Raw genomic sequence first — 19510 nt, 5'->3', positions numbered from 1 at the left:
CGGTTTCAGATGCAATGAAGTAAACGGCCATAGTGCTTTGGACAGTAAAAGCCTCTGTTCATTGATCCATCTGAGTGTACAGGTGGAACCAGAAGGATCCTTAATTCCATGTCTATTTGGTTCCATATGTATGCTCTCAGAGTTGGATTAACACACTAGTGAATTGTACCGTGCAGCCAGTCTCAGTCTGTCCATAATCGGCTCTCTCCAGGGATTTGCCGTTTTGCTAAATCAACAGTCTTTACTCTCATATTGCAAGGTATTGCAATCTGAACCAATCAACACTGATACAGCACTAAGATGCAGGCCTCATCATTGAGCGACAACAGATCTATGTGTTTGAGAGAAGCTGTACGATCCAGAGTGATATTGTAACTCGGGAGTGTGAAAATGGCAGATCTACAAGCTAAATTATAACAATGTTTAAAACACCAAAAGGGGTTCCCGCCCAAAATGGGTTAAACTAACACTATGGATTTTACTGTGTAATGAACAGGCACATGGAGTGGAGGTTAATGCCAGCAGTGTTTTAGAATCATGTTACGTTAAAAACCTGTGTGTGTGTGTGTGTGTGTGTGTGTGTGTGTGTGTGTGTGTGTGTGTGTGTGTGTGTGTGTGTGTGTGTGCACGCGTGCGTTCTTTTATGCATGTGTGTGTTCTTATATGCTTTAGACTATGCCATATATCGTCTAAATGTGGCCCTCAGTGTGCTTGTATTTTACTTGTGTGTGTTTTTGTTATCATATCATGCATGATAACAAAAACACACATGTGTGTGTGTGTGTGCGTCAGCCCTACCATCTCTATTAGAGGGTCCTCTTTCTTTCTTTCTCTCTCTCTCTCTCTCTCTCCACCCTGCTTTCCTATTTTATGCCGTCTCAAGCGGTGGAACATGTTTTGCCCTAATTGTCGACTTCATTACACGTTGCAGAGTCTTATTAGCGTAGCCAGTGCGTCAGTCTAAACAGAGTCTTATCCCATTCTGACCGGGCACCCATTTTGGTGTTGGCATCATGTTATGCTTTAGCTATTGAAAAATAGCAGATCTACAAGCTCATATCGCGCCACCGAGTGGCGCGATACGAGCTTGTAGGTCTGCTATTTTTGAAAAATCGAAGACACTTTTAGAATCTGATCTCAGGTCAGAATGGGTTAATAATGAAACTGTCAGGATGTAATAGACATTTTTAGAATCTGATCTCAGGTCAGAATGGGTTATTAGCGTAGCCAGTGCGTCAGTCTAAACAGAGTCTTATTAGCGCAGCGGTTGCGTCAGTCTACTAAACAGTGTCGGTGTCTTTTACACTTGGCTTGGCATATTGGGGAGGCTGCGGTAATAAAGCAGTTTGTTTTGCGTGCCGTCTTCGATAGCGGTTGAAGCAAGCGTGCAGCTTTTTAAACACATGTTCACTTTGAAAACAATAGCGCTTTTTGGGGGCATTTTGCATAATCTGAATATATTTTCTGGCGAGGGGTTTCGTTGAAAGTCAAGTTAATTGCCTCTTTTTGTCTCTCTCCTGAGTTGTGTGTGTGTGTGTGTGTGTGTGTGTGTGTGTGTGTGTGTGTGTGTGTGTGTGTGTGTGTGTGTGTGTGTGTGTGTGTGTGTGTGTGTGTGTGTGTGTGTGTGTGTGTGTGTGTGTGTGTGTGTGTGTGTGTGTGTGTGTGTGTGTGTGTGTGTGTGTGTGTGTGTGGGGGCTTTTCACAAATAAGCAAGCAGAGATATGGGAGCAAACATATCAACTTCTATTGAATTTGTCTCGGCTGCATGCCTGTACGTGTGCACGCTTGGTGGCAATAATCACAGAGGAAGTCTGAAATCCTGTAGAGTCAGCTTAATAAGAGGCTGGGAACAGATCTAAGTGTTTGTTAGAAGCTGACAGACTGGCTAATACACAGGATGGGGAGTAGAGCAGCAGAATAATTGCCAACATTGTTTTACAGAGTCAATCATTTGATACTAAAACTGATTGAGTGTGCGTGTGCGGCTGCGCTCGCACATACTTATTTTACTGTATGCAGGTCTTTTCAGGAATTGTCTTAATGTTGTTCTATGTATTTGTTTGTATTTGTCTTCTAACAAGAACCCCATTTACTGTATTTGTTTTGTGACTTTCCGGTTTGTGTTTTGACAGAACAACGCAGAGGAGTTGCGTGCTGAGCGGCTGCGTAGGGCAACAGAGAGGTTGCGGAACCCTGTGGTTTTCAACAAGGACTCTGCTGTCAGAAAGACCCAGCTGAAATCCTTCAGCCAGTATGTGGAGACACGGCCAGGTACGGATATATACACACACACACACACACACACCGCTCATACTACTTCAGCCCGGGATGAACCAACACTCCTAGTCTGCGCACATGGTTCAGCCTAGGTCAAGGACAAAGCACCTGCCAGTCGCCACATAACCACAATCGGTTACAGCGGTCCGTGAGACGAATAGTATGTTCATTGTAGCTTGGAGGGGCGGCTGTTCTGTGGTTGATATTGCATGGTAGAGCCCCTTGGCGTCCTCGTTGAAATGCTCCCAGTTTGTGGCACCTCCACTTAGCTCTTTTCAGGTGCTGGACTGGATAAGACTTCTGCAACTTCTGGGGTCACGCAGAAGCAGAGTTCGCAGTTCACGTCAGTCCAAGCCAAAGTGCTGAATGTGAAGCGTCTGACCGGTGGCAGTCACGCTAGTCGTCTGGTAGTGTACGGGGCTGTAAGCAGAGGTACAGAGATGACCTATGTCCTGGGGGGAGGAGTGGACCCTGGAGCTGTGTGGTTCCCTTTGTAATTTTTGATTTTTTTTGTAGGCCACCACCAATTAGATGCAGGCATGGGGACAGTAAGCCAGCGGCAGAGGAGAAATGTGACACCACAAAACTTGGGAAGGTTGAACACACGGCAGGGCTGCAGCGTTTTGGACGAGTTGAAGAGGAACAGAGAGGGGGGGATGCTTGGGGTGCAGTCAGGAAGGAACTACAGAAAGAGTAGGAGAGAAACAAACAATAGAAATACTAACCATTCAAAGCATGGGTTTTAATACCAGCAGTGAACCAAATTAAACATCTATTTGTATCCTGTCTTCATCGCATGGTATTGTCCCGTCTGTTACATGGGAATGATCAGTAGGCTGCCCAAATGTAATTGTAACATTTGGTGCCAAAAAGGTCAAGGTCACAATCAAGTAGAAGGTGTCAAAATAAGAGATGCACTGCCATGCTTCCTCGAAAGCCATGATTAAAGGGACACTTCACCGATTTTGAAACCAAATCCTGTCTTCATGAAGTTGAATATGATTATGCAGTTGTGTATCTGTGTTTTTGTGTAATTTGAATTGGAACTCACCCTTTTGCATGCAGTCTGTGAGGAGATCTCATTCTCAGTCCTTCCGGACTTCACTGGACTTAGATCCCTCGTGAGACAGCGTCACGTTGATTTCAGCCAGTATGCAAGTGCAGGCTGACTGCAAAAGAACCCGCAATCTTCCTCACAGTGCAGAGGAAGAAGGCTTAGGATGTTTACTGTGATCTCTTCCTCTTGAAATATTCTTTGGTTTCTGTTGTGTGTACTGTAAGCGATAATAGCTTTTCAAAAACACAGTTGTCCTCAAAAACCCTGCTTGATTAGCCGTGAGAGGCACAGAGGTAGCGCTCGACAGCACTGCTTGCCCAGCGGGCAGTCCCTTACCCAGCGTCTCACTCTGGAGCGCCTCGAATGAACCGAAACAGTGGGAAGGGAGGTGCGCAAAACATTGTGCTAGTTGTAGTAATATGCGGTCGATAGCAATTTAGTTAACCTGACGAAACACTCGAAGACTACATTCGTTTTTCAGTCATACGTCGCCAAATTTTAAATATTAGTTTTTCTGCAGTACAAATAGTGCTAATGTTTGAGTTATTGCAGAATCTGCCAGCTGTGAAGTACCCCTTCACGTCTGGGGATGAAAATATCAAAAGTCAAGTCCACAATCAAGGTCTTTGTCACATTGCCTCTCGGTCCTTTCAACCCACCATTCTATCCTTCCAGAGGTGAAGAGGCAGAAGTCCATTCCCGAGGACCTGAAGAAGGCTGGAGAGGAGAGGGGAACGCCGTCAGAGTCTGACATCCTCCGCAGACCCTTTGAAGAAGAGGTAGGTCATCTTCATCCGGAATCGGGTCTATTCACAGTGTACACTCACATGTACTACATGATATGTACTGTACCACACAGCACACACCCACTTCACATGCCTCACTAACGCGGCGACGCCCTGTCAAAGACCAGATTAAACTGATAAAAGACTCTACTCTAAAAGGCTTTATATAATACAACTTTTGTCACTATGAGTTCGGCAGTTAGATTCTGCACACAGGAATTCGATTCTGTTAAAATAGGAATTGTTCCATAAGGGATGTTAAACACATGGGAACACTGTGACTCCAATGTGGATATGGGACATCAGTCACCTATGACGTCAACCGTTTATGACATATCTATGACGCAGGGCAAGGTTTCAGCCCAGCCCTTTGACTTCCAAAATTAATTAATTAAAGTCAAAAAGTGAGACTTCTGTAGCCTACAGGGCCAGATTGGCTCCGGACACACAGAGATGCAGAGACCCTCTTCTAGAAGGCATACTCCTGCAGAGTCACGCTGATGAGCACACCTTTTAGCCTGTGTTTGAACTTGGACAAACTGGAACTTGTGTGTGTGTATGTGACACGTGTGTGGGTATAGGAATGCTATTATTGAGTGGTGCCACCCACTCCTACACGACTAGGTGTGTGTGTCTGTCTGTCTGTGTGGAAGTACCGTGGCAGTACCGCTGGGTGGCACTGTTGAGCAGCGTCACACACACACACACACAGGTCAGGGAGGAGGGCTTGTACAGTACAGCACAGTACGACTAGTACAGTACAGTACCCGTGCAGTACAGTGTACAGTACGAGTACAGTCTAGTACAGTACTGTACAGTATGAGTACAGTACCAGTATAGTACAGTACACTGTGAGTACAGTATGAGTACATTACAGTACCAATAAGAGTACAGTACATTATGAGTACAGTACGAGTGCAGTTAAGTATGAGTACAGTACAGAACCACTCAGTTCAGACAGGTCTGATTTGTGTGTGTGTGTGTGTCCGTGTGTGTGTGTCCGTGTGTGTCCGGCTGTGCGCGTGTGCGTGCTATTATTTCATAGAGTGTTTATGTGATCACAATTGAGTGTGCACGTGTGACACTGGAGACCCCCCTCCAACGTGCACACCCTCACATACACTACTCTGTAACTACGCACTTTATATACACACACAAATTACTCTGTATCTATCTATATATACTTAATACCCGTGCACCCATACACACACACACACACACACACCTTCCACTCTCTAGTTTACACACACATGCACACCCTCTCACCATCAAACGCACGCACGCACGCATGCACACACACACACACTCCTCTTCCCAGCGCCCAGGCCCCAGGGTTAACCCATTTTGGACTGTCGTCGATAAAAAGAAAAGCTTCTAAATCCTAATAGTTTTCTGAAAAACCCTTGTTTCTATGTCAGTGGTGCTCAACCTTTTTCATGTCAAGGACCCCCAGAATTATCTCTATTGGGCCACGGACCCCCATCTCAAAATAGCCAATATTTTAGTTAAAAATGTTCGCTCGGAAATATATATTCAAAGATTTGCACCACATTTTTACGACTTTTCAAAAATAGCAGACCTACAAGCTCGTAGCGCGCCACTCGGTGGCGCGCTACGAGCTTGTATATAGATCTGCTATTTTTCAATAGCTAAAGCATGACATAATGCTATAAACACCAAGAGGGGTTCCCGCCCAGAATGGGTTAATGGGTGTTGAACCTTTCCATTATCCCGATCAGCCAAGAATTACCTGCCGAATGATGTTTGCATTAATATAATATATATGGTAATTTCCCTGCTCTTAATTACGGCCGGGCCGAGCGCAGGGAGGCAGCAGTGGTGGGCTGATCATGTGTAAAATTGATTTGCCAAGGAAAAAAAAAAAAATTCGCCGATAGAGCGAGAACGCGCAAGGAAGGAGTGGAGGGAAAGAAGGGAGGGGGTACACACACACACACACACAGTTGTGTTGATGTGCGTGCTAGAAAAGTGCTGGCCTGGGTGGAATAGGAAAATCTAACTTTCACTCTTTCTCTCTCTCTCTCTCTCTCTCTCTCTCTCTCTCTCTTAAGAAAATGGAGTGCATCAGCAGTAAAATGGAGATATTTTTTCGGGTGTTGAATTTGAATAAACATTTCAGTTCTGCTGGTTTGTGTATTTGTTCCGTGGGAGATGGAGGGGGGAGGTGTGGAGAATAGTAAGCAGTTGGCAAACGGTGCTGACCAGGGGTCAGAAATAAAGTGTGCACTAAAGTGTGGGCATAGGTGTGTGTGCGTGTGTGTGTGTGTGTGTGTGTGTGTGTGTGTGTGTGTGTGTGTGTGTGTGTGCGCGCTGAATGAATGTATATAGTGTGAATGTATTAACATTTGGAACAACATTGGACTTGACTGAGATTCAAACCCATGGAAACTGAAATTCTGTGGTCAGATCACCAACTGGTTGAGTCACGAGGTCACTGCTGACCATCTGCACATTTAAAGAGATTGTTTTATTTTGGTGACATTTTACTATTTTTGCTGTGTAGCTAAGCAATTAGCAGCTCCTCTCAGAACTGTCTGAGTGGTACTGTACTGTACTGTACTGTACTGTACTGTAGGGCTTGGGCGGTATGGGATTTTTATTACCGCGGTTATTGCCGGCCCCCATACCGCCGGTATAAAAAAAAAAAACGTTTTTTTTTCTTTTTCTTTTTTTGGGGGGGGGGGAATAATAAGAGGGCTAATAAAAGTTACAGGTATGGTGTGTGCGATATTAATTGTGAGATTACCATAATGACGGTAATCATTAAAGGACCACTTTTGAACCTATCTTCATATAATAGGTCCTCACTAATAGTCATGATAAAATGGCACGTTTCTTTCTACTCGGTCTGTGTCACATAGGAGGCCTAATCTAATTGAATACCCCTGCCATAAAGCATTACACTTGTTTACAAGAGGGTCCACCATTTTCAATTCATCATATCATTTTGTACACTATGCACTTCTATAAAGCCAAAAACAGGAAATCATCATAAAGGAGGTAAAAAGGGGGAAAACGTATACAGTGAGGGGGGAAAGGGGTGGGTGGAGTCAAGGGATTTACATCTTAATGACAGTTGGTAGGGCGTTCCACATTTTTGTGGCATAGGAGTGAAATGAATTTAGGTGGACCCTCTTGTAAACAAGTGTCCACTCACAGTTAACAGTCTTTGTATTGAGTTGTGCTTGAAATGTAGTGTAATTCTGCAAACTGTTAATAAATATTTTAATCAATCAATCAATCAATCAATCCTTGTAGCTGCCGAATCTGGGTTGCACATGGTTTTTTGAACTCCCTCTGGTGTTGTTGTGTTGCTGGCATGATTAGACTGACTGAGCGTCACTGTTTATTATGATACACTTTTCATTTCATAAAAAAAAAAAAAAAAAATTTCATTAAAAAGAAAAAAAAGTTTTTTTTTTTTTTTTTTTTTTTTACCGCGGTAATGAACCCGATACCGCGGTATGCGTTACATACCGGCGGTATGGCGGTATTGCGGTTATTGCACCCAGCCCTACTGTACTGTACTGTACTGTACTGTACTGTACTGTACTGTACCACTCACTTCAGACGGTTCTGCTGTGCAACAGTGACCCTTGGTGGTGAACAAACGCTATAATGCTATTTTCGTGTTCGGACACAGAGACACAGGGACAGGCGCTGCCACACACATAGCTGTCTATGTCTATGTAAAGAAAATCACACCAGTGTGAACCAAGTGGTGCGTTCCAATTTGTATCATTCCAATTTCTTCTCTGTATCGTTCCAATTTCTTCTCTGTATCGTTTGCGTCCAGCAGGTGGCAGCCATGTCACATACTTCTCTCGTTCCAATTTCACGCATGCGCACACCACTCGTGCTCACCCAGGTACATCACAAACAAACAGGTACACGGACATTGTTTGCTGGATGTAGAAGTGATTGCACCACTTAAAAAAAAAGAATCTAAGAAGATGGATTGTCTACCATATTGTAATTTGTGTATTTATACAGTTGCTAATGTCACACACTATTAGCAAAGAAATTGGATTATATCAAACAACCAACCACCATGAATACAACCAAAATAGTTTAGTTGTCCAAATGTTGTATGCACTTGGGAAAATGTTTCTTCAAAGATGAAGTAGATGAAGTATTTTGGAGGTCTATATCCTGCTATTTGATCCCATAGACATCCAGGTGTTGAGGGAAGGCTAAGCAAACCATTGTAAGAAAGGTATAGCGTACTGTAGGAAAAATAAAGTAAAATTATCCAAACAACTAGGCTATCCTGACAAAGTACTGGGGAAACAACCAAAACAGGTCACAGTGCCTTGAGAACAGTTCGAATAACAAAGTAATAACATGTCATGCACTGTAACGTTTCCCTTTCGACATCAATGGAATAACTTCTCTCACTCCCCTCTCCATCCCCTCCTTTTGTTTCCACACTCCTCTCATTCTCTCCTCTCTTCCTTGCTGAATCCTTTCCTCTCTTACACACACTTTCTCTCCATCCAACCATTGATCTCTGTACCATCACTCTCTTTACCTCACCTTCTTTTTTTCCTGTATGCGTTCCCTGCGTTCTCCCATCTCTCTCTGTCTCTCTGTCTCTCTCTCTGTCTCCCCCCCCCCCCCATCCCTGTGCGTGTGTGTTTGTCTTCCAGCATGCATTCAGAGACACCAGTCAGTATGTGGTTGGGGAGCTGTCGGCTCTGGAGAGCGAGCAGAGGCACATAGACGCACGGGCGGCTCGCGTGGAGAAGAGACTCCGCTATCTCATGGACACAGGTACCCCAAGCCCAATTACACTGGAAAAACTGTTTTGGCAAATTGAGCGTACGCACACAGCATGCACGTACACACACACACACACACACACACACACACACACACACGTGTGTGATAGAGAAACATGCAGAGTTGCATCTACACATTTGTGTGTGTGTGTGTGTGTGTTTGTGCGCACGCATGCACAAGACAGAGAGAATCTTTGAAGCCCCCCTCCTCCTCTTTCTCATCCCTTCATCCCCCCCCTCTCTCTCTCTCTCTCTCTCTCTCTCTCTCTCTCGACGTTGTGCGACAGAGCACTGGGTGGATATGAAAGGAGTGGATGGAGCTGGTGTGTGTGTGTGTGTCGGAAGAAGAGACCTCTCTGGGCAGGGGTGATAAGAGAGCCCTTCATGGGGGAAAATGATAACTGGGTGTGATAGCAGAGAGCCACAGACTCTACAACCACATCACCTTACCAGCACCACCCACACCACCCCCACCCCCACCCACATGCACTTTACCACCACCACCACCCACATGCACCTTACCACCACCCCCACCCACATCACCTTACCAGCACCACCCACACCACCCCCACCCACATCACCTTACCAGCACCACCCACACCACCCCCACCCACATCACCTTACCAGCACCACCCACACCACCACCACCCACATCACCTTACCACCACCCCCACCCACATCACCTTACCAGCACCACCCACACCACCACCACCCACATCACCTTACCACCACCCCCACCCACATCACCTTACCAGCACCACCCACACCACCACCACCCACATCACCTTACCACCACCCCCACCCACATCACCTTACCAGCACCACCCCCACCCCCACCCACATGCACTTTACCACCACCACCACCCACATCACCTTACCAGCACCACCCCCACCCCCACCCACATGCACTTTACCACCACCACCACCCACATGCACCTTACCAGCACCACCCACACCACCCCCACCCACATGCACCTTACCACCACCCCCACCCACATCACCTTACCAGCACCACCCACACCACCCCCACCCACATCACCTTACCACCACCCCCACCCACATCACCTTACCAGCACCACCCACACCACCCCCACCCACATGCACCTTACCACCACCCCCACCCACATCACCTTACCAGCACCACCCACACCACCCCCACCCACATGCACCTTACCACCACCCCCACCCACATCACCTTACCAGCACCACCCACACCACCCCCACCCACATGCACCTTACCACCACCCCCACCCACATCACCTTACCAGCACCACCCACACCACCCCCACCCACATGCACCTTACCACCACCCCCACCCACATCACCTTACCAGCACCACCCCCACCCACATGCACCTTACCACCACCCCCACCCACATCACCTTACCAGCACCACCCACACCACCCCCACCCACATCACCTTACCAGCACCACCCACACCACCCCCACCCCCACCCACATGCACTTTACCACCACCACCACCCACATGCACCTTACCACCACCCCCACCCACATCACCTTACCAGCACCACCCACACCACCCCCACCCACATCACCTTACCAGCACCACCCACACCACCCCCACCCACATCACCTTACCAGCACCACCCACACCACCCCCACCCACATCACCTTACCAGCACCACCCACACCACCCCCACCCACATCACCTTACCAGCACCACCCACACCACCCCCACCCACATCACCTTACCAGCACCACCCACACCACCCCCACCCACATGCACTTTACCCCCACCCCCACCCACATGCACCTTACCACCACCCCCACCCACATCACCTTACCAGCACCACCCACACCACCTCCACCCGCTTCACCTTACCACCTCCACCTGCACCACCTTACCACCCCCACCCACATCACCCACAACACCTTAGCACCCGCAACGCCACCACCTGCCACAAGACCCCCTCGCCACACCGCCACCTCCGACACCACCCTTTCAGCACCACCCTACCATTGCCATCAACATCAGCTACCACCTCTGCTGTCTGGTAGCCAGCCAGCCTCGACTCTATTGAACAGCGCTCGGTCATGCACGGCTCTGTGCACTCATGTGTGCGCACACATGCACACACGCTTGTGCACACACACACACACACACACACACAAACACAATCATACACAGGCAAACTCAGGCACACACACACACCAGTATATCTGGCCTTCATTCATATGCTGGGGCGGGGGGTGAAACATGCAAAAGTGTAGCTTTTCGGCGAAAATCGCCGTTTTTATCACAAATATGGGACCTATGTGTTTCATGCAAATCCGTTAAAAAAATGTTTGGGAGGGGTGAGGGGGGTCTGTGGGTGGGGGACTGGGTGGAGCCCGCTGCCCGGACCAATGAGCAAGAGCATTCTCTGACGGACTAGTCTCATGAATCACTGTATGATTCTGAACGATATTCTGCTTGCATCTGGGTGGCATGATGTGCTCCGCGGAAGAAGAAAAAACCTTCTGTTTGTGTGGACTCGGCGGGAGTTGGGACCATAGAGTATTAAAAGGATAGAGACTAAACTGGCGCGAAGCTCCGCCCCCTCCGCTATTCATGTCAGTGGAAGTTGCTCAGTGGCGTTTTGAAGCACCCGGAAGGCTGCCGGAAGTACCGTCTATTTCCCAATTTTTTCGCTGATTCAGCATTTGGACACAAAATTTTTGTGTCCAAATGCGGAAGTGCAGCTGGGCTTTAACATTGAGCGCTCGGTTGCACGGGGTTTCCTCGTCAAGAATCCACGGGTCCTCCTGCAGTCCTTCCTCTTACCACTAGGGCCCAGCGCTTCAACATTGGAGTGCCTAGCTGGCCCCTTGGTTGGGACAGACGGTCCACTTTTGACACACTGTCTGTGACTCGCCAGTTAATCCCATAGTTTAGCTGGAAGTGTAGCTGCTACTAGTTAGCATTAGCAACGTTAGCACCTTGTGCTGTCTGTGGTGTGGACACGCCGGCGTCACTTTCTCTCGCTGTGTGTGTGTGTGTGTGTGTGTGCTCGCGTGTGTGCACTGTGCAGTGCACAGTGCATGCACAGACTGTGCATGCATGCGTTCGAGTAAATAAATAAAGCACGCTCACGTGTGTGTGTGTGTGTGCGTGTGCGTGTGCGTGCGTGTGTGTGAGTAAATAAATTAAACGCTTGATACATACAACTTGTAGTCCTACATCACCCCCCCCCCCCCCCAGGGCTTACATATACTAAATAGATATATTAAAAAAGAAAACATGCAGCTCAACTGTTGAATAAGGAGAGGATGGTATACATGTCTTAAATTGACTAAGGCTAAAATAATGAAGTAAACTGACCCTGTTGACTGTATTATAATTTATTATTTTGCCAGTGAATATAATTTCTATTTTACATGATATGAAGAGTGTAACTGTAAGGGATTTTGAGATGGGAGTGCGATTGCTGGACCCGTTTTTAAAAATCACACCTGTGTGAAGTGAGCGGCACTCTTATCATCTTATCATCCATTCATTGTCATTTTTGTGACTAATTAGGACAGAAATCTACTGAATATAGGAGGGGCTAGTGCTCCTCAAACTGTTGGAGTAAATTAATTGTTCTATGACTATCAGGAAATTAATGTTAACATCTTGCTCAATACTGACTATAGATTTGTACTGATTTAGTAAATAATCATCTGTCATTTTTGAGTGGTGCAACCACTCAACCACACTATACTACAGTATGTGTGTGTCCCTGTGTCATTGGGTCTGTCCCTGGCTGTGTCCCTGTGTCATTGGGTCTGTCCCTGGCTGTGTCCCTGTGTCATTGAGTCTGTCCCTGGCTGTGTCCCTGTGTCATTGGGTCTGTCCCTGGCTGTGTCCCTGTGTCCCTGGCGGTGTCACTGGGTCTGTTCCTGGCTGTGTCCCTGTGTCATTGGGTCTGTCCCTGGCTGTGTCCCTGGCGGTGTCACTGGGTCTGTTCCTGGCTGTGTCCCTGTGTCATTGGGTCTGTCCCTGGGTCTGACCCTGGCTGTGTCCCTGGGTCTGTCCCTGGCTGTGTCCCTGTGTCCCTGGGTCTATCCCTGGCTGTGTCCCTGGATCTGTCCCTGGCTGTGTCCCTGTGTCCCTGGCTGTGTCAGAACACGAATATAGCGTTATAGCATTTGTTCACCACCAAGTGTCACTGTTGCACAGCCTAACACACAGACACACAGGCCGGGGCGGAGGGCTAGTACAGTGCAGGAAGTAATTAACATCTTTCTACATACTGAGAGTAATAGATTTGTGCTGATGACTCTTAAGTGTACGACCCCCCCCCCCCCCCCCCCCCCCCCCCCCTAAGTGGGTTTAGTACCGATAAACGCTCAAAAGATCTGCGCCGCAGAGGGAGAGAGAAATCCAGTGACAATGAAACGCACTGCAACACAAAATAACCCCACACAGTTCACAAATCAATCGTACAGTACACACACTCTACATACATACTCGGAACACGCAGATGCGCACACGCAGTGGCAGCCTGTTTTGCCGCAGATCCACCTGGATTCTGGATCCTCCTTTTAATTTATTTATTTAAAAGTTTGAACATTTGGTTACGGGGGTAAAAAAAACCCTGCGTTAAGATCCAGCTGGCAAAGCCGACAGAGAGCTGATAGGTGTCTGGTGTCCATATCGTCCCCCAACTGGAATGGGAGAATGAGTACTGCACGATGCTAAACAATCCTGCTCCTCCCTCAAAACAAATCTGTTGCAGGAAAGGAGTTTAGGTAGAAAAGATCTTTGTTGTTCATCCATTTGTAGCTTTGAGGGTTTTGGTTACGTTTGTTCACCCTCAGAGCTAAGTGAATGCTAAATGATTTTACTGTGTAACTAGAAGAAGTGCCCCTTGAGGCACAGGGCTCCACCAGGATATTTTATTAATCTGAAGGACTAATATAAAAAATGCACATAAATGGGCCTCCTGGTGGCGCTCGAAAAGTCCGAATTGAAAAATGCAGGCCGGATGTTTTTCTTTGGGCTGTAGGGAGTTTGCACACAACGTTTTGAGCATACAATTTTTTATGCAGATCGGTGCATGTAAAGACGTGACTTGGCCTGCTATAGCGCCACCATGAGGCTGATTTGGAAAATGTCAAGTGGCATTGATTCCTCAGCCTAGTGGGAATATGCGTGCACAGTTTCACTGCACTCGGGCTCTGCGTTCATGATTTGCAGCATTTTGTACGAAACGGGCCACTCCTGAAAACTTTGGAAGGCAATCTTAGCCAATCGGTGTATAATCTGATAAATCAATCAGACTCGTCTTGATCACATGACTACAGAGATCATGTGTACTGATTTGCGTGAGATTTGGATGAAATCTGTGCGACTAATATAAACAAACTCGGCCTCATGGTGGCGCTATAACTGGGAGATGTGGAAAATGCAGGGGAAATGTTTTGCCATGACCTCTAGGGAGTGTGCATACAAAGTTGTACACAGATTGATGCAGTTATAGGTAAAAACAGGAATTGCCCTGTTATAGCACCGCCGTGAGGCTGATTTGGAAAATATTAAGTGGCAGGTCGTCCTCGGCCTAGTGGAAATGTGCGTGTATAATTTCACGGAAATTGCACACTGTGTTTGTGAATTGTGGCATTTTGTTCGAAACGGACCAATCATGCAAGCTTTGGAACACCAATCTTAGCCAATCAGGATGAAATATGGGAAATAGTGCAGTTCCGTGTTGATCACATGACTATGGGGATATTGTATAACATCCATGATGGATGGATGAAATGTGTATGAGTAATCTACAGAAATGTGTTTTGCCAAAATCGGCCTCATGGTGGCGCTATACCAGGCTGTTGTGGAATATTTGGGGCAGAGGTTCGTCGTTGCCATCCAGGAAGTGTGTGTGCACAGTTTGGCATGTATAGGGCCAACGGTGCCGGAGATTAGCTGGTAACGGACGGACGGACAGACACACACACACACACACACGGATGGACGGACAGAGTGCAAAACATACTCTCTCCCCATGCCTTCGGCCCGGTGGAGACAATAAACAGGGACGTAGTGTTGTAAACTTGTAACTCTGTAGTTCTGGTTGCGTGTAACATAGCCAGCCTGCCATGGGCATCATACTATAGGAGAATAATTCTGAAGATAAAGCGCCACAAAAGCGACTGAGATGGGGGGGGGGGGGACTGAGGCTTTAGAAAAAGGTGGATCCGTGGGGGGGGGGGGGGAGGGGGGCTTTTGCGCTCACCTTCCTCCATCCCATTTAGGCGTCACTATCGAAACTATCTCTCCTCTCCGTTTGTTGTGTTCACCTTCCTCCTTTCTCTCCTGCCTCCGTGCCCTCTTCCCCTGTCGACGCCGTATGCCATTGTGTCAATCTGAAGGGCTTTTTTACACTCTTTCCATCCTTCCTATTTTTCTATTCTTTTTTTTTTCCTTCTTCTTGGCCAACTGATAAAGCGTCCTGGACTCGGCAAGAAGCCAGGTTATTTACTTCCAACACTTTGAGCCAAAAACACCTTCTCCCTCCCTTCCCTCTCACACTCTCTCATATACACTGTTCCCTGAAAATACCATTCAATAGAAATAGATGTGTGGGACAACAGACAAGGACAGAATAATGGAAAGTGTATCTGAGAGAGTATTCACTCTCGTCGTCACATCTGCAGGGACCTGGAATTGACCAAATATTGGTTCGGGGAAGTCGACGTACTTCAACAGAAATACCCATATAATCCCCCAGCTCTCTGATGGCCCTTTAGCTGGGAGATGTGTCGCAGGACATTGTGAAGCTAGCTTTGTTTTGTTCCTTTATTATAAGAAAGCTGAGAGGGAGATGGGGACAGCAGAGATTAGACTCTGCTGCCATTTGATGGCAGCGTTCCGTGTGGTTCTGGAGGTGTACTGCCCTGCTTTGAACACTCGTTCTGACTTCAAATAAGTGTCTACAGTAACAGAGTTAACCACTTTATTATTCCGATTTTTGGACATATACAGTAAAAGACCATGTAAAATATTTGTGGTTGTGAGATAAATTGACCTATGTGAGAGCATGGAATCATCTGTGCCTAGAATTTAATTCAAAACTAATGTGCATTGAAGTGTAGCGACGCGACTTATGACAAAGCCCGACGCATAACAAGCACCACAGTCACTTGATACGATAAGACAGGGAGTCAATAGTGCAATACAGTGCAGAGAGGAAAATCATACTTACAGTATCTAGGGAGACTTGTCATCACCTGCTAACATTACCCTGTGAAATCTGTGTTCTTGAATTCACCAGGATGTGATCTGAAACGAAAAGGATCAACAGCAGAAAAATATCAATGGCATAATAGAAGTAAATAGGAGTTGTGTGCACACCTTATTCATAGCTTTTAATGTTACTGTAGTGTGTAGTGGTGCAGTACCAAAAAGGAAAAGTCCAATAGAAAATAAATAAAAAATAACCCCAGCAGTGCCTGGTGTTTGTTTGAAGTTGTGCGCCCCTGCTCACTTCCTGAAAATTACATTTCTTTCGGCCCTATCTCATTTTGCAGCACTTATCCCTTGGACCCATCCAATAGGTTATGGATTGTGCCTTTAGGCCGAGGGCCGCAGGCGTCAGAGCAAGACGGAGCACTGACAGGTGGTCACTATAGTAACCTTTATCACCTTGGTAACGGAGGTCACCTCTCCGTGTACTGTCAGAGATGCAAGATATATATATATATATTTTTTTTTCTTCCTGGACCCAGAGAGCCTTGATTGAGCTCACGGCTGATTGGCTGCAAGGTAAAAGGGACCCACGATCGATCCGTCAAATCTGACTGATAGTTGAACAGTTTGCTGTTCAACAGGGTGGAGAATGGAGGCCTATACTGTACGTACTGTATATCCCTTGTTTGGAGGTCCTTTCTAATAATATTTATATAATAATTGTGTCCCTTTTATTTGTTTCCTGGGTGTTTATAATAATATACCATAATGCATTTACCCATGCTAACTATTAGGAGCAGTGGCTGCCATTAATATTGCACCAGAGAAGCAGTAAGGGGTTAAGGGTCTTGCTCAGAGACACTTTGACACATCCTCTGACACGTAGAAGTTGAAGATACACGGCGGGGCGAGCCTGTGACCTTCCAAATATAACCTTTGACAAGAAAGTATGTTTCTAACTGTAAACTATATACAACTAGAACTGCACTCTGTCGAGTTTGAAATGTATAATTATTCGATGTAACTATTTGCTACCTACCTACTTTATGCATATAAACACCTAGTATTATTAAGTATGGTTCAAGTTTCTATCTATATAAGAAATACATATATCATTGATATGTGATGAAAAAAAAAGGTATGTAAACTGAATTAAAATATACGTATACATATACATATACTATATAGAGTATGTAGTTGTAAGTTGATTAGCGGTATACTGTGGTTACTTTGCGCCAAAAACCGTGACAGCCAACCCGCCATTTTATGCGGATTTGACAGCGGATTTGTGCCTGGTTTGCTCGGACCAGATTACACAAATGACCATATTTCTTACGTCATCATTGAGAGCTAGTCATACATATACACACCACGTACTCTGGTCCCAGCAGATCAGGCACAATTTGCTATTTTATTTTTTACTGATTATGTATATAGTATACGTATGACTAGCTCTCAATGATGACGTAAGACGTATACATATACATAATTATACTATATAGAGTATGTAGTTGTAAGTTGATTAGTGTTATACTGTGGTTACTTTGCGCCAAAAACCGTGACAGCCAACCCGCCATTTTATGCGTATGCAAGAAAAACAGCAAATCTGTGCCTGGTTTGCTGGGACCAGATTACACAAATGACCATATTGCTTACGTCATCATTGAGAGCTAGTCATACAAATACACACCACGTACTCTGGTCCCAGCAGATCAGGCACAATTTGCTATTTTATTTTTACTGGTTATGTATATAGTATACGTATGACTAGCTCTAAATGATGACGTAAGACATACGTATACATATACATATACTATATAGAGTATGTAGTTGTAAGTTGATTAGCGGTATACTGTGGTTACTTTGCGCCAAAAACCGTGACAGCCAACCCGCCATTTTATGCTTATGCAAAAAAAACAGCAAATCTGTGCCTGGTTTGCTGGGACCAGATTACACAAATGACCATATTTCTTACGTCATCATTGAGAGCTAGTCATACATATACACACCACGTACTCTGGTCCCAGCAGATCAGGCACAATTTGCTATTTTATTTTTACTGATTATGTATATAGTATACGTATGACTAGCTCTCAATGATGACGTAAGAAATATGGTCATTTGTGTAATTCAAATTTAAATTCATTTAAAGTGCCCATGGGCAAGGCACATGCGGTTAAAAACTGCTCCAGATACGCTGTAAGTCACAGTATATAATGCTGTCCCACGCTTTATTCAACAAGCCAACAAAGTTTCACCCAGGAAGAACTTCATCACCTGATGAAGCCCTTCCTGGCTCCATTCTTTACCAGGAGGGTGTTTGGGTCGAGCTAGAGCCTTATTAGTGACTGTGGAGAGCTGCTGTTGAGAGTCAATATTAACAGACTGACCCATGACTGCATGCTCATCTCCATGGGAAGGTCTGCCGTGTCATTCCTTAGCTCTCTCTCCAATCTCGGTTGGATTTTCTCGCCATTCTCAATTTCTCGGCACCCTCTTCTCTCTGTTTTCCCCCTGCTAAGTTTCAAGTTGTTTTTTTGGTTGTCCACATAAATCTATAGCATATAGTGAAAGAACGGAAGCAAGGAGACAAATATCGTTCTCTTTTTTCCCCGTTTCTCTCCCACTCTCATCCTGCTCTCTCAGAGTTTCCATATCACTATTTCTTTGCTCCCTCCTTCCGTTCCTTTTATCCCTGAATCTGTAATTTTCAATCCTTTCTTTTTTTTTCTCCCCCCTCCGATCTCCCCCCACCCAACCTCAGTCTGGGTACAATGCAGCGTTTTCTCCCTGTGTGTTTCCCATTACGCCAGGGCCTCCCCAGATGAAACCAGAGTAATTGGGGTGGTTAATTTATTTACACAGAGGCAGTTCACAGCACATTAAATAATACAGATAATTGAACAAGAATTGTCAAGTGTCTTCTGATATCAGGCACATTACAGGAGGGAGTGCGCATAAAACTCCATTTCTATGCCCCCATTGTTTATGGTAATTAAGTACACAGATTTATTCCTTGGTCGCCTTCCAAGCTTATGGCAAGCGCCATTGTTGGCTTCTATTAATATGTAATCAGTAAATAGTTTAATTTCCTAATCTGCGGTTGGAGAATTCACTTTCTAACAACTCTTAATTACCACTGGGCTCTAATGAGTCTCGCCGTGCCCACGGCAGCCGGCCAATCAGAGGCCGGGAATGGGCCCGTCGGAGGGGGAATTTGAATTCCTAGGGCGCCCCTGCTGACTAATGAACTTGTTATTGTGAGCGCCGCTGGGAGCACTGTCCTTCACACACACACACACACACACACACACACACACTGGAGCTGCGGTCAGAACAGGAAGGAGATAGGCGGTCAATTATAATGTGGGGGGAATGTGTATTTGTTATTGATGAGTCATTACATTTTGTAATGTATT

At 46.0% G+C, this 19510-nt stretch overlaps 1 protein-coding gene across 1 annotated transcript in view; it reads left to right on the top strand.

Annotated features, from left to right (window-relative positions):
* ehbp1 (EH domain binding protein 1) overlaps nucleotides 1-19510 on the top strand; it is a 214098-nt gene that overhangs the window by 154214 nt on the left and 40374 nt on the right. Inside the window, exons 17-19 of the mRNA XM_083774315.1 lie at nucleotides 2133-2271; nucleotides 4010-4113; nucleotides 8790-8913. Coding sequence (XP_083630441.1) covers nucleotides 2133-2271; nucleotides 4010-4113; nucleotides 8790-8913 — 367 coding nt within the window. The remainder of the gene's footprint in view (nucleotides 1-2132; nucleotides 2272-4009; nucleotides 4114-8789; nucleotides 8914-19510) is intronic.

This window comes from Protomyctophum parallelum (genome assembly GCF_964188405.1).
Source record: "Protomyctophum parallelum genome assembly, chromosome: 10".
In the NCBI taxonomy this organism is placed as follows: domain Eukaryota; kingdom Metazoa; phylum Chordata; class Actinopteri; order Myctophiformes; family Myctophidae; genus Protomyctophum; species Protomyctophum parallelum.
Note: the sequence above shows the minus strand (reverse complement) of the source record. Positions and strands in the feature narration are given on the sequence as shown.